General features: G+C 41.5%; 1 protein-coding gene across 1 annotated transcript; it reads left to right on the top strand.

Moving 5' to 3' along the window:
- Positions 1–1,129: 1,129 nt before the first annotated feature.
- LOC109735761 (CLIP-associated protein) lies at positions 1,130–11,915 on the top strand. The gene is made up of 21 exons (XM_020294959.4): positions 1,130–1,642; positions 2,273–2,428; positions 2,506–2,568; positions 2,921–2,989; positions 3,201–3,366; positions 4,737–4,898; positions 5,471–5,568; positions 5,757–5,831; positions 5,910–5,978; positions 6,055–6,140; positions 6,211–6,328; positions 7,169–7,267; positions 7,368–7,725; positions 7,877–9,678; positions 9,780–9,878; positions 10,276–10,380; positions 10,470–10,544; positions 10,643–10,711; positions 10,814–10,882; positions 11,148–11,249; positions 11,437–11,915. The coding sequence occupies exons 1-21, from the start codon at positions 1,307–1,309 to the stop codon at positions 11,596–11,598; spliced, it is 4,338 nt and encodes a 1,445-aa protein (XP_020150548.1). The 5' UTR covers positions 1,130–1,306; the 3' UTR covers positions 11,599–11,915.
- The last annotated feature ends 270 nt before the right edge of the window (positions 11,916–12,185 follow it).

The following is a 12,185-nucleotide window of genomic DNA, read 5'->3' as shown; positions in this document are numbered from 1 at the left end:
TGATGAGATGAGACTGTAAATTAAGCAAATACTTGACATAGTACTCCTTAATTAGCAGCTCGGAACTGAATATTTATGCGGAAAACTCGATTATAATTTGTGCTAGCATGCCATTATATTCCTACTAGAATGCACTTGTAACGTGTACTATCACATTATTCTCCCAATATTTTTGTACCAGGAGTAGGTTCGTTGTTGTACACATAAGGTACTAATTAATTAAACAGCGTGGCGGATCAGCTGCATGCATCAATGCAACGCAGCCATCCGGGATCCGACGGATAATGATAGCCGCCCTCCCTGCAACTCGATCGCATGGTCCACGTACTACGTAACATAACATTTCCGCTGGTAAGAGACAACGACGCAAGGGAGTTTAAGGCGGAGGATGATTAGTTCAGGTGTAACATCACGCACACGTACTGCTGCTAGTTGGTGCGAGTAGTTGCCATTACCATACGTACATCAAGCAGCTAGCTCTGCGTGGACCATATTATCTCATTATCTCAAACGAGACATGTTTTTGTTTCCTTGTGGTTAGTATAATAATGCTCTACAATATAGCGTCTCATACTCCCTAACATATAGATATAGTATACCATCCATGTGGAGTCCTATATATTGTAGTGTACGTGATGGGGACACTCGAGTTCAAAAACGACGCTGTTGCTCTCTAAACTCTCAGTTAATCACGGGGGCAAGGACTTGACTATACGTACGTAACGACGTTTTGGCATGGATGGCGACGTTATGCTATGTCGTCTCTCGGCCCCTGATTTTCAAAGTCATTTTTCGGTCGCAGGAATTTCTCCTCTGTGTTTCTTCCCTAACTCAACGTATAGTTTCCCACGTAGCAGAAAGTATACGTTGAGTTTTTTTGAGAATGTTACGCATTGAGTTGAATTTAAATACTTACTTGAGAAATAAACACAAAAGTTTGCGGATTTACGATCCATGCCACGCCCATATCCCACCCAAAATTCGGTAACGTGCCCCGCTTTCCCGGACTCCAGTTCATAGCACGCTTTTCAAGAAAGAAACACAAAAGTTTTCATACCGTAGCCTCCGTGTATCCAAACGGAGGGCATAGGCGTGAAAGGTCGCAGCCAGCCAGGGGTGTCATTGCACAAACCCACCTAAAGCCCCAACCACCCTACCTCTCAGCATCCGTGTACGCTCTCACACTCCCCTCCCCCTCCCCTCGCCTCCGTCCCCAGATCCGACCACCCCCCTCGCCTCGCCGCCGGCCCCCCCTCCTCGCAACCGTACTGCCACACGGCGGACTCTTCGGGGCCCGCGCGCCGAAATGGAGGCGGCGCTGGAGGCGGCGCGCGCCAAGGACACCAAGGAGCGGCTGGCCGGGGTGGAGCGCCTGCACGAGGCGCTCGACGCGGCGGCCCGCCGCGGCCTCTCCCCGGCCGAGGTCACCTCGCTGGTGGACACCTGCGTGGATCTGACGCGGGACGCCAACTTCCGCGTCGCACAGGGGGGGCTGCAGGCGCTCTCCGCCGCCGCCGTGCTCGCCGGGGACCACTTCAAGATCCACCTCAACGCGCTCGTCCCCGCCGCCGTCGAGCGCCTCGGCGACGGCAAGCAGCCCGTCCGCGAGGCCGCGCGCCAGCTCCTCGTCACGCTCATGGAGGTGAGTCGCCTGCCCTTTCGGTGGCGATCCTGTTTAATCTATTATATTCTGGGGGAATGTGGTTGCTTTGGAACTTAGCTGGGGTTTTGAATTTGGTCCAATTATCTATCAAGATGAATTTGTTTTAGGATTTGTGTGATGATGTGCTATTGAGCTACAATGCCGTTTCATACTTCAACAATCAAGGGATTAGCTTTCTTATTTTTTGGGTCAAGTTTGGTTTGTAGAAACGGTAAAATGTGGGTGGGTATCAAACGAAGATTTAAACTTCTCATATGCAGTTTGGTTTTTGCTCGACTGATTTAAGAACCATTTACCCTCAAATATGCTGCTAGTTCACATGTAAAGATCGCTCTTTTCAGGTGTTGAAATTAACTATATATGCCTAGTTGTTGTAAATTACATAATTTTTTTCTTAATGCTTTGATTTTTATACAGCATAAATATCAAAATATGTGTTGTCTTTTCTCTTTTGACAATGTTGTTTGTTACTACTATGTTACCATTACTTTTACATGTAGACTTCTGTCCAATGGATATCAAGGTAAGTATGAAGCCAAGCATGCTCGCCTTGTTCTCAATGTTTTAGATTTATTACTAGGCAGCCTTCTGATTTTATCCATATCTCAGGTTTCTTCACCAACAATCATTCTCGAAAGGGCCGGAAATTATGCATGGACTCATAAGAGTTGGAGGGTTCGGGAAGAGTTCGTACTTACAGTGGCAACTGCAGTTGGGCTTTTCGCTTCTACGGAGCTTCTCATGCAAAGAGTTTTACTCTCACCCGTGAGTCTAGTATTCAAGTCGATTTATTATCTCAGACTTTGTGTTTGTGCATATGCTGAGACTATCTGGCTTCACAGGTCTTGCAGTTGATGAATGATTCGAACCAAAGTGTCAGAGAAGCTGCTATATCTTGTATTGAGGTTAGCTGGTTTCATACCATTTTTACCTGCTTCAGCTGATGCAAAATTCGTCTTACTCAATTTCGCAATAGTTCTGTCCCACTCCGCGAGTTGGATAGGCTGAACCTTTCCTACAAAAATACTCGAACAATCAATGTAGTCCCGGTGCCCTTTGCTTCTAGCTGCTTTATACTACTCCCTTGCGCTCAGTTTTATCTAATTTTGTGTGTTTTAAAAGTAGTTTATCCCATGCTTTCAAACTATTGGTGTAACTAGTAGCAACTGTCCACACTAACTAATTGCAGCCTGTACCCGCTATCCAGGCTATGTAAAAATTATACGGCAATCCTAATATCACTTTTTTCGATCACAGGAAATGTACAAGAACATGGGATCTCAGTTCCACGAAGAGTTGCAGCGCCATAATCTGCCTACATACATGGTAGTGTGTTTGGCCATCTAGTTGTTTTTGGCAGTTGTCTTTTGCTTGCTAGAAGTCCTCTTGTCTAGTGTATCACTCTTAGTACATCTGTGTATTTTGGACTAGTATCTGGTACTACTTTATATGATTGAACTTTACGTGTCCATTTTTAAAGGTCCGCAAAGCAGTAAACCTGGATTATCCTAATTCGTGTATTGTCTGATACCTGCAGCTAAAAGAAATAAATTCAAGATTGAATAGAATTGAACCGAAGGTTCCCGCATCTGATGGTACTGCAACACAGCATAAAGTTGCAGCATCTAGATCCGTTAGTGTTAACCCCAAAAGAGGCAGCCCACGGACAAAAAGCACACCGAGGGAAAGCACATTATTTGGAGGTAAGCTCTATATTTTTGTCAGAAGTTCTCACTTGATCATTCAAATATATGTATTTGCATTCAACTATAGTTGCAAGCCAAGACGATCTATAACTGCAATTTGTCAGTCTAGGTACTGTTTAGGCACCAAGAGATGTCCTTTTTCCATGTTTATATGGGTGAACATTTGCGAATGCCAGAATGCTCCTAACCAGCTCATGATAATATGATGGACTTACACATGAAGGGGATTCACTTTCAAAACCAAAACAATCAGCACTGTAGCTGTCTAGCTGATCGTGTGCTGTAGTTCTAGTCTTACTTTGGCAACAAATTAAAACTGAAGTCCAGCTTTTGAGTTACATATACGGGAATTGCACCCAGTCAAGTCATGTCCCCACCACATGTAATAAACATTGGAACCACCTATTCACTCGCCCCAAGTATGTTAAAGTGGCTCTCCAGAGATCCTAATGAGATCTTGCATGATTTCAGTGCTTGCGTGGTGTCATCCAGTAAGGAGTGCCCACATGCCAGACACCCTTTCTTCTTCCTGTTCCTTCTCTCCCATTTTCTTCCCGTCACTGTCAGCTTCACCACTCTCCTTGCTGCTACTCTCCGACATGAGCACGGAGCCCTGCCCTGAGTTCTTGGGCCACACCTGACCAGAGTCAAGGTTCAGTGATAGTCGTGAAAGAACTGACAACAGGGAATGAGATAACGAGATCAAAGTCACCATTGGAGGCTTGGGGCTTACAAAGATCTTACTCGGTGTGTGTGCCCAGACCAGATCCATGCGCACCACGGCTGAGAGTGGTCCTGCTGATTAGATGACACATTGTGCCCTGTCAACATGCCACATAAGTGGCCAGAACTAGCAAAACCAGATCTGAGAACTACCCGTGTACCCTGTTAACAAATTTAGGTGGTGAATCTCTGGTTTCAGAATTTGTGGACCTTAGTGACCAGGACGTGCAAGTTCGAGAATTCGTTCATACAATTACTGTGAAAACATATGATATATTCTTAATTTCGAAATGCAGTGATAATATGCACAAAAGGTCTTTGAATTCATTATCTGAAAGTAATCATGAATGGTACAACATTTGAAGTCCATTTCATGTGTTGAGATGCATCATTTTTTTTTATCCAGGTCAAGTTCTGCTATATTTGTTTCTTTATTTATTTTCTTCTTACTTTTGCTCAGTGTATAATCCAGAAGCCTTTAGTTGAGCCATGTTCCCTGAAACTTCTTTTTCAGCATGTAATCTATTAGACTTAGCAGAAAATTGCATTTTCTGACAAGTCAATGTCTTTCTGGTTATTCTGATAGTGGAACCTGCCACACGGACAACATGTTTCTCTACAGTAATTTGATGTTTTATTTACAGGTGACACTGATATAACTGAAAAACCAGTGGAACCAGTAAGAGTCCACTCAGAGAAAGAATTACTACGGGAGTTTGAGAAGATTGCAGCCACTCTTGTTCCAGAGAAGGACTGGTCAGTTCGTATTGCTGCCATGCAAAGGATTGAAGCACTGGTTTATGGAGGTATGTCCACATTTATACCTATTTTTCTTGACAAAGCTTTATGCAATTACGCTCGGCGTTAATTACCTCTGTAGCCATTAGCAAAGAAAAAAAAACATCTGTAGCAAAGATTTTGCAGTACGTCTTTGATTGCACAGCCAACTAATATTTTGTCTACCTAGAAAGGGACCCCCATTACTAGGACTGATGACTAGGACAGAAACACTTCCCCTTTATTTCCCAATAAGTGAGCTTTTGAAGTATGCAGTGAAGTGAAATAAACAGAAGGTCCATCTTTTATAAAAATGAACATCTTTTATTATAAACATCCTATTGTGTAGTAATATTGGCTCAAAGAACAGAGCAATGGTGCAACCTGCAGTTTTGATGACATACCTTACTGTTTCGCAAGGCCTTCATCATTTGACTCAAAAGGGAAAAGATTATCACAGTCCAGTTACACATAATAATATAATATGGGGTTATTTGAGAATTAGTCCGTCAACATTCTTAGCATTTATGTTGGTAAATTACTCCTTGATAATTTGATGTTGTATGCTTAGTTTTAAAATGTTCTATTTATGTTTCTCCAGGAGCTATTGATTACCCATCGTTTCTGACACTCTTGAAGCAGCTGATTCCTCCATTGTCTACTCAGCTAGCTGATCGACGGTCTACCATTGTAAAACAGGTATCCACCCATTTATCTTCTTTTGATAAGCATCTTTTATCAAGAAACCTATTTTGATAAGTATCAAATTGATTATCTCCAACGCTTGTCTTTCCCTCTATTTTCTTGCTGTAAAACGAGCTGAATACTTGATCAGATGAATGTGCTCAAATTGAAAACTTACTTCCTGTCATGTTTTTTATGCCCAGGCATGCCATTTACTTAATGTGCTGTCCAAAGAACTCCTTGGTGACTTTGAGCCATGTGCTGAACAATTTATTCCGGTAAATGATGCAAACAGTTTTTTTCTTCTGTTTTGCTATACTGTTTTAATAAATCTAAAATATTTGTCAAATTTTCAGATGCTTTTTAAGCTTGTTGTCATAACTGTGCTTGTCATTGCTGAATCTTCAGACACCTGCATAAAAACTGTGAGGAAGTTTTATTTCATTGCACTTCATGGATGCCATTTGTTTAGTCTCTTTGCTGATATGGGACATCTTGCAGATCCTGCGAAACTGCAAGGTTGCACGAATTCTTCCTCGTGTAGCTGACACAGCCAAGAACGACCGAAGCGCAATTCTCCGTGCTAGGTATGCATGTTCACACCGTCCAGTGTACATGTTTCTTCAAGCTACTCAAGCTTACATTTTACTGTACCAGGTGCTGCGAATACGCGCTTCTAATATTGGAATATTGGGCTGATGCCCCGGAAATACAACGATCAGCTGATTTATATGAAGATCTAATAAAGTGCTGTGTAGCAGATGCTATGAGTGAGGTATGATCTGTTCGCTGACCTATGGTGCATATAGTGTGTCCATTTTCATTTCAAATCAGGTAGTTAAATAAATTATTCAATATGTCGCACTATCAGACACACGGCAACTTCTCTGTGTGGTATGCTAGTGTTTGTACTTCGTAGAATCAAAGAGTCCAGTCATAGTTCCATTCTGTTGAAATCAAACCAAGCAGAATGTTGATTATTTGCAGCACACGAGAGCGAAACAACAAAACTTGCTGCTTGAGCAGCAATGCTGCAATGATACCCACTAGGACCCTGACTCAGCCCTTACATTTTAACCTATCCCCAACTGGCTGTCTACATGACTGGAGAGGCATCAATATGACATTGCCCAGAGAGAATCTATGTCGTGCTGGTTTGCGTTCTGTTTGCAGATACACACATGAAACAATGTATCCATTTGGAAATACGGTAGCTTGTTTGGCATGATAATGAAGAATATAGGTTGCTTTCTGTTCATAATGTGTATAGAGTAATAAGCAATCTGTTTCTGAGAAACCAATAAGATTACGAGGGATTCTACTTCATACGGAACCGGTGCCTTTTTTATCCTCTTACCCTGGCATGCTACCCAAAAAAAGTTAAGGAGACAATAATGTAGCAAATGGCAAGTCCACATTCTGAGTTCATGCGTTATATTGGTAATATATGATGATATACCTGTTTATTGATGGACATAACTGTTAAAACTAAAAGGTTCTTGAGTTATCTCACCTCTGACCTCTGTGCAGCTGCCTGCTGGTATGCTGGGACCATTGCGGTTCTGTCCACATTCATTCTGATTATTTTTGTGTTCCATGCCGTTTCTGCAACTAGGTCCGTTCAACTGCAAGAACTTGCTACAGAATGTTCACGAAGACATGGCCTGAGCGCTCTCGCCGTCTTTTTATGCAATTTGATCCTGCTATACAGAGGGTACGACATGCTGCTTTTCTCTTTGTGTTTCTTCGGATCTTACATTTTTTGTAGCTGTAACACAGCCTAAATTCTAATGTACAATTGGCAACTGTTGCAGACAATAAATGATGAGGATGGTGTGCACAAACGTTATGCTTCTCCCTCACTTCGTGAGAAGGTTATGCAGCCTTCTCGCACTTCATCTCATGCAAGTGGCACTCATATGCCTGGATATGGCACTTCAGCTATTGTTGCAATGGACAAGAGTGCAGCTATTTCTTCAGATTCATCTCTGCCATCAAACCATCTTCGTTTATCACAGTCAAAGACGACCAGCAGAGTTTCTGATAGAAGCCTAGAAAGTGTGCTCAGTTCAAGCAAAGAAAAGGTTTCTGCTATTGAAAGTTTGCTGAAAGGTGTTAGCATATCAGATAGGCAAAATTTCTCAGTTGCACGCTCAACAAGCTTGGACCTTGGTATTCTTTAATCCACATATACCTTTCTTTGAAGAATTTGAATGCTTTTTATAGTGTATTCCTTAGAAATCACCTGACAAAATTAGCATTTCTACTTTCTCTACTTACTATTAGAATTCTAGTTTTTTATTATTTTTTAATCCTAGTGCAGGGGTTGATGCTCCATCATCTCGCGATCCTCCTGTTCCTCTTGCAGCACCAGCTTCAAATCATCTATCTCTGCAGAACTCAGCGTTCTTGGATTCAACCATTCCTAGCATCAAAAGTTCTAGTACACGAAATGGAGGTTCCCGCGCATTGGATACAATGACAACACAGTTGGCCACCAAAGAGCGATCGAGGTCACCATATTTGAGTAATCTATCATCCGAGTCCATGACAGGCTTATCACTGCCTTATGTAAGAAGATCTTCAGAGAGGCTTCAAGACGGAGGCCACATGGATGAGAGTAATGATCTGCGGTCAACCAGGCGGTTTCCTCAAATGCACACAGAAAAAAACTATGTTGATATGCCTTATAGGGATGCTGCTGCTCACAGAGATTCACATAATAACAATGTCCCGAATTTCCAGAGACCTCTTCTAAGAAAGCAAGTAATGTCAAGGCCTTCTGCAAGTAGCCGGGACAGGTTTGATGATAGTCAAGTACCTTCTAATGATGTATCTAGATATACAGATACTCTGGCTACTCTACACGATGCACTTTCTGAGGGTCTCAATCCTAGTTCTGACTGGGTAGCAAGAGTCTCTGCTTTTGATTTTATTCGGAATGTAGTGCAACAAGGTCAGAGAGGTACTCAAGAAATTATTCAGAATTTTGAAAAGGTCATGAAGCTATTTTTCCGCCATCTGGATGATCCTCATCATAAGGTTGCACAAGCCGCTTTCTCTACGCTTGCAGAGATTATTCCTGCTTGCAAGAAGCCATTTGAGAGTTATGTCGAAAGAATTTTGCCACATGTCTTTTCCCGCCTTATTGATCCAAAAGAGTTGGTAAAAAAACCATGTTCTTTGACTTTGGAGATTGTTGGTCGATTATATGCTATCGATATGTTGCTACCTGCCCTAGTACGCTCACTAGATGAACAGAGGTCGCCAAAGGCAAAGCTGGCTGTTATTGAATTTGCAAACAGATCGTTCAGTAAGTACACGGTAGATTCTGAAGGTTATAGTAACAGCGGCTTCCTTAAGCTATGGCTTTCAAAATTGGCACCTTTAGTGAATGAAAAGAATGCAAAACTGAAGGAGGCATCTATTTCTGGTATCATATCTGTGTATTCTCAGTTTGACTCTACGGCAGTGTTAAATTTTATTTTAAGTTTATCAGTTGAAGAGCAAAACCTATTGAGGCGTGCCCTGAAGCAAAAAACACCTCGTATTGAGGTTGATCTGGTGAACTACTTGCAGAGCAAGAAAGAACGGCCACGCCCTAAATCTTATGACCAGGCAGATTTTGGAACTTCTTCCGAAGATGGTTATGCACAGACATTGAAGAAGAGCTATCCTTTTGGGCGGTATTCTTCTAGTTCCCTTGACGCTGAAGTGGGAAAGAGGACCACTACAGTGCAAGAACCAACATTACATAATGTCTCTATGGCCCGAACAACTTCAGATATGAGTGCCGGTACTAATCAAAGCCTGGAACCGGCCTCAGGAACTGAAGTATTTTTAAATAGAAGTAGAGAATCAAAGAATAATATTAGCTCAGCTGTGGAAGATAATCGTTCTTGGACAAACTACCCTGAAAAAACCGATGCCTCCTTAGATGGTGAAACCGCTATGAGCACTCCGCGCTTGGATTTCAGCCAACTGCACAGCCCTGATGGGCATAATGCTGTTGGTTCAACTACAGGAAAAGATGTTCAAGAGACAGATATGGTTGTAAACCTTAGTTCTATAAAGACCAGCATCCATGCTGACAACGGCTTGAGCATACCACAACTTCTTCATCAGGTACTGATGAAAAATCCTTTTACTTGATTGTGTGTACTGCTGTGTTTTTTTCTTTTCTAAATCTTTGTGAAGGGCTTTAATTTATTTTTCTCACTTTGTAGATAAGCACCGATACAGAAATATCAAGTTTGGAAAAGCACGAAGCATTACAACAGTTGATTAAGGCTTCGCTTGGTAATGACAGCTCCATTTGGTCAAAGGTTTGCAACCTGATTTCCTTACAAAATGTACCTTATGTTAACCCCACAGTTACTAGGGGAAACCAAAGTGCTTAATTTTAGAATAGTCCAGTTTATTTTTTCTAAAGCATATTCTGCTAATTTCTCAGCAAAGAATAATGGGTATTTGAAAAACAGGGTTGCATTTCAACTTATTTTAATTCTCAGCGGCATTTGCAGTTTTGCATATACAAATGCCACAGCAGCATGTTATGTTACCTTCTCTTGCCTTTTTTCATTGCATAAATATGTGAAATCATTATTTCATTACCAGCTGTGTTACCAGAGGTGTAAAGTTAAAATGGAATATATACTAAGCTAGAGCCGAGAGGTTTCAAACTATTTGCATTCTAATTCCAGCCTTTCAATTTTCCAACAGTATTTCAATCAAATATTAATGACCGTACTTGACGTGCTGGGTGACTCCGATCCATCTACTAGGGAGATTGCTTTGTCTTTAATTGCTGAGATGCTCAACAATCAGGTCCACTATCCATGCCTATGCACATTACGATTAGTTTAATTAATTGCCGCTTCCTTTTTTGATAGTAATATTGCTTATTTTGCTCTCAGAAAGACGCTATGGAAGAATCTATTGAGATTGTTCTTGAAAAACTTCTGCATGTGACGAAAGATGTGGTGGCAAAGGTATACCTGCCTTTATTTTCCTCGCTATAACACCACTAGATCTGTTCTTTGTTCAGCTTTGGTGTTTTATTAACTTAATATTCTTTCTGGGCATGCAGATTTCAAATGAAGCGAACAGATGCATAAATGTTTTGTTGGCAAAATACGATCCTTTCAGATGTCTTGCTGTACGCACAAATCATTTTTCTTTATGTATCACTGTTACTACTTTTGTTTCTGCTTGGTATATTTAACTTTATTACTTCTCATGGTCATTGGTTGTACTGCAGGTTGTAGTACCTCTTTTGGTCAGTGATGATGAAAAGATGCTCGTTGTGTGTATCAACTGTTTGACAAAGGTATCTCATATACAGTGTTTTTTTTTTTTGCGAATGTCATATACAGTGTTCTAAAAGACAATAGACCCTTGCAACCCTAGGCAGGCTGCTGTAGTGCGTTTGCATTTCTCATTATAGATGCATCATGTGTGAAAATCTACTTAAATTCTTCGTTTTTTTGTAGAGTAGTTCCGGCCGGCCTATTAGGAACATATATAAACCAAACATATCTAATATCTTGAGCAACCAGTTTTGACTGTTACCTTTCCTGTGATAATCTCTGCAGCTTGTCGCGCACCTTCCCCAAGAGGAATTGATGGATCAGCTGCCTACATTTTTGCCAGCACTGTTTGATGCTTTTAGTAACCAAAGTCCAGATGTTCGAAAGGTGGGTACTGACTAATCTAGTGCAGATATTATCATGGCGGAATTCCTTTCTATTTTATTTATGATTAGTACAAAACTGCCAGTAGATGCAGACTGCAGTTGCTGACTGGCATGGGAATTGCATGTGCTTGGAATGGATTTTTCTTGTGCATGAATTCATAACTGATACTTATCTACACATTTTTTAGAGTGTTGTATTCTGCTTGGTGGACATCTACATCATGCTGGGGAAAGCGTTTGTGCCGTACCTGGAAGGGCTGAGCAGCACACAGCTGCGCTTGGTGACCATCTACGCGAACCGGATTTCGCAGGCAAGGTCCGGCACGGCGATTGACAGCGCTAACCAATGAGGTGTAACATTCTTCTGTTTTATATGGACATTTTGTTTGGTAGGGGAGTGAGATTTTTGGGGGGTCCCGTTTGTTTGTGTAGGTTTGTGTATAGTATATAAGCAAACGATTCCCTTGTATTTGGGTGTTTCCTGGCTTTGGTTCTTTGTGTGATTATGTATTCCTTTTAACTTTTTCTTTTTCTTTTGGTTAGCATGTGGAGAGGAGTGTTAGCGAGCTTGTGTTGTCTTGGGTTGTACAACTAGGTGACAATGTACAAAGAAAGGAAATGTAACGTAATGGAGAAAGTGTGTGCAAGTTTTGTCTTGGCCTTTGAATTACAATATTGTTCATGAATTCCCAGCTGTGGACTTGTGCTGTTCTGGTTCTTGATTTTAGATCCGTTATAAAAGGGCTGGTCTGGTTCTGGATTTTAGATGCGTAAAGAGGGATCTGAATGACTGAAATATCATCAAAGAATTAGCCATGGAGAGGGTGTGCCGAAGTTAGCTATCTATGTGCTAGAACCATGGTTTGATTTCGAGATCTTATGGGTTCAACTTGTTTGAGCCTACTACTAAAGCTTGTTTGAGACCGAAAGGCTTTGT

Source organism: Aegilops tauschii, chromosome 2, assembly GCF_002575655.3.
Source record: "Aegilops tauschii subsp. strangulata cultivar AL8/78 chromosome 2, Aet v6.0, whole genome shotgun sequence".
NCBI classification, from domain to species: domain Eukaryota; kingdom Viridiplantae; phylum Streptophyta; class Magnoliopsida; order Poales; family Poaceae; genus Aegilops; species Aegilops tauschii.
The sequence above is the reverse complement of the archived record's forward strand: the minus strand, read 5'-3'. Positions and strand labels throughout refer to the sequence as shown.

What these genes read in the sequence shown, in the direction of transcription:
- LOC109735761 (XM_020294959.4), top strand. Translation starts at nt 1,307, where the DNA reads ATGGAGGCGGCGCTGGAGGCGGCGCGCGCCAAGGACACCAAGGAGCGG. An exon ending in AAAGAGTTTTACTCTCACCC is followed by an intron (nt 2,429 to 2,505) that starts GTGAGTCTAGTA and finishes CTGGCTTCACAG; the next exon opens with GTCTTGCAGTTGATGAATGA. An exon ending in AAAGTCCAGATGTTCGAAAG is followed by an intron (nt 11,250 to 11,436) that starts GTGGGTACTGAC and finishes CACATTTTTTAG; the next exon opens with AGTGTTGTATTCTGCTTGGT.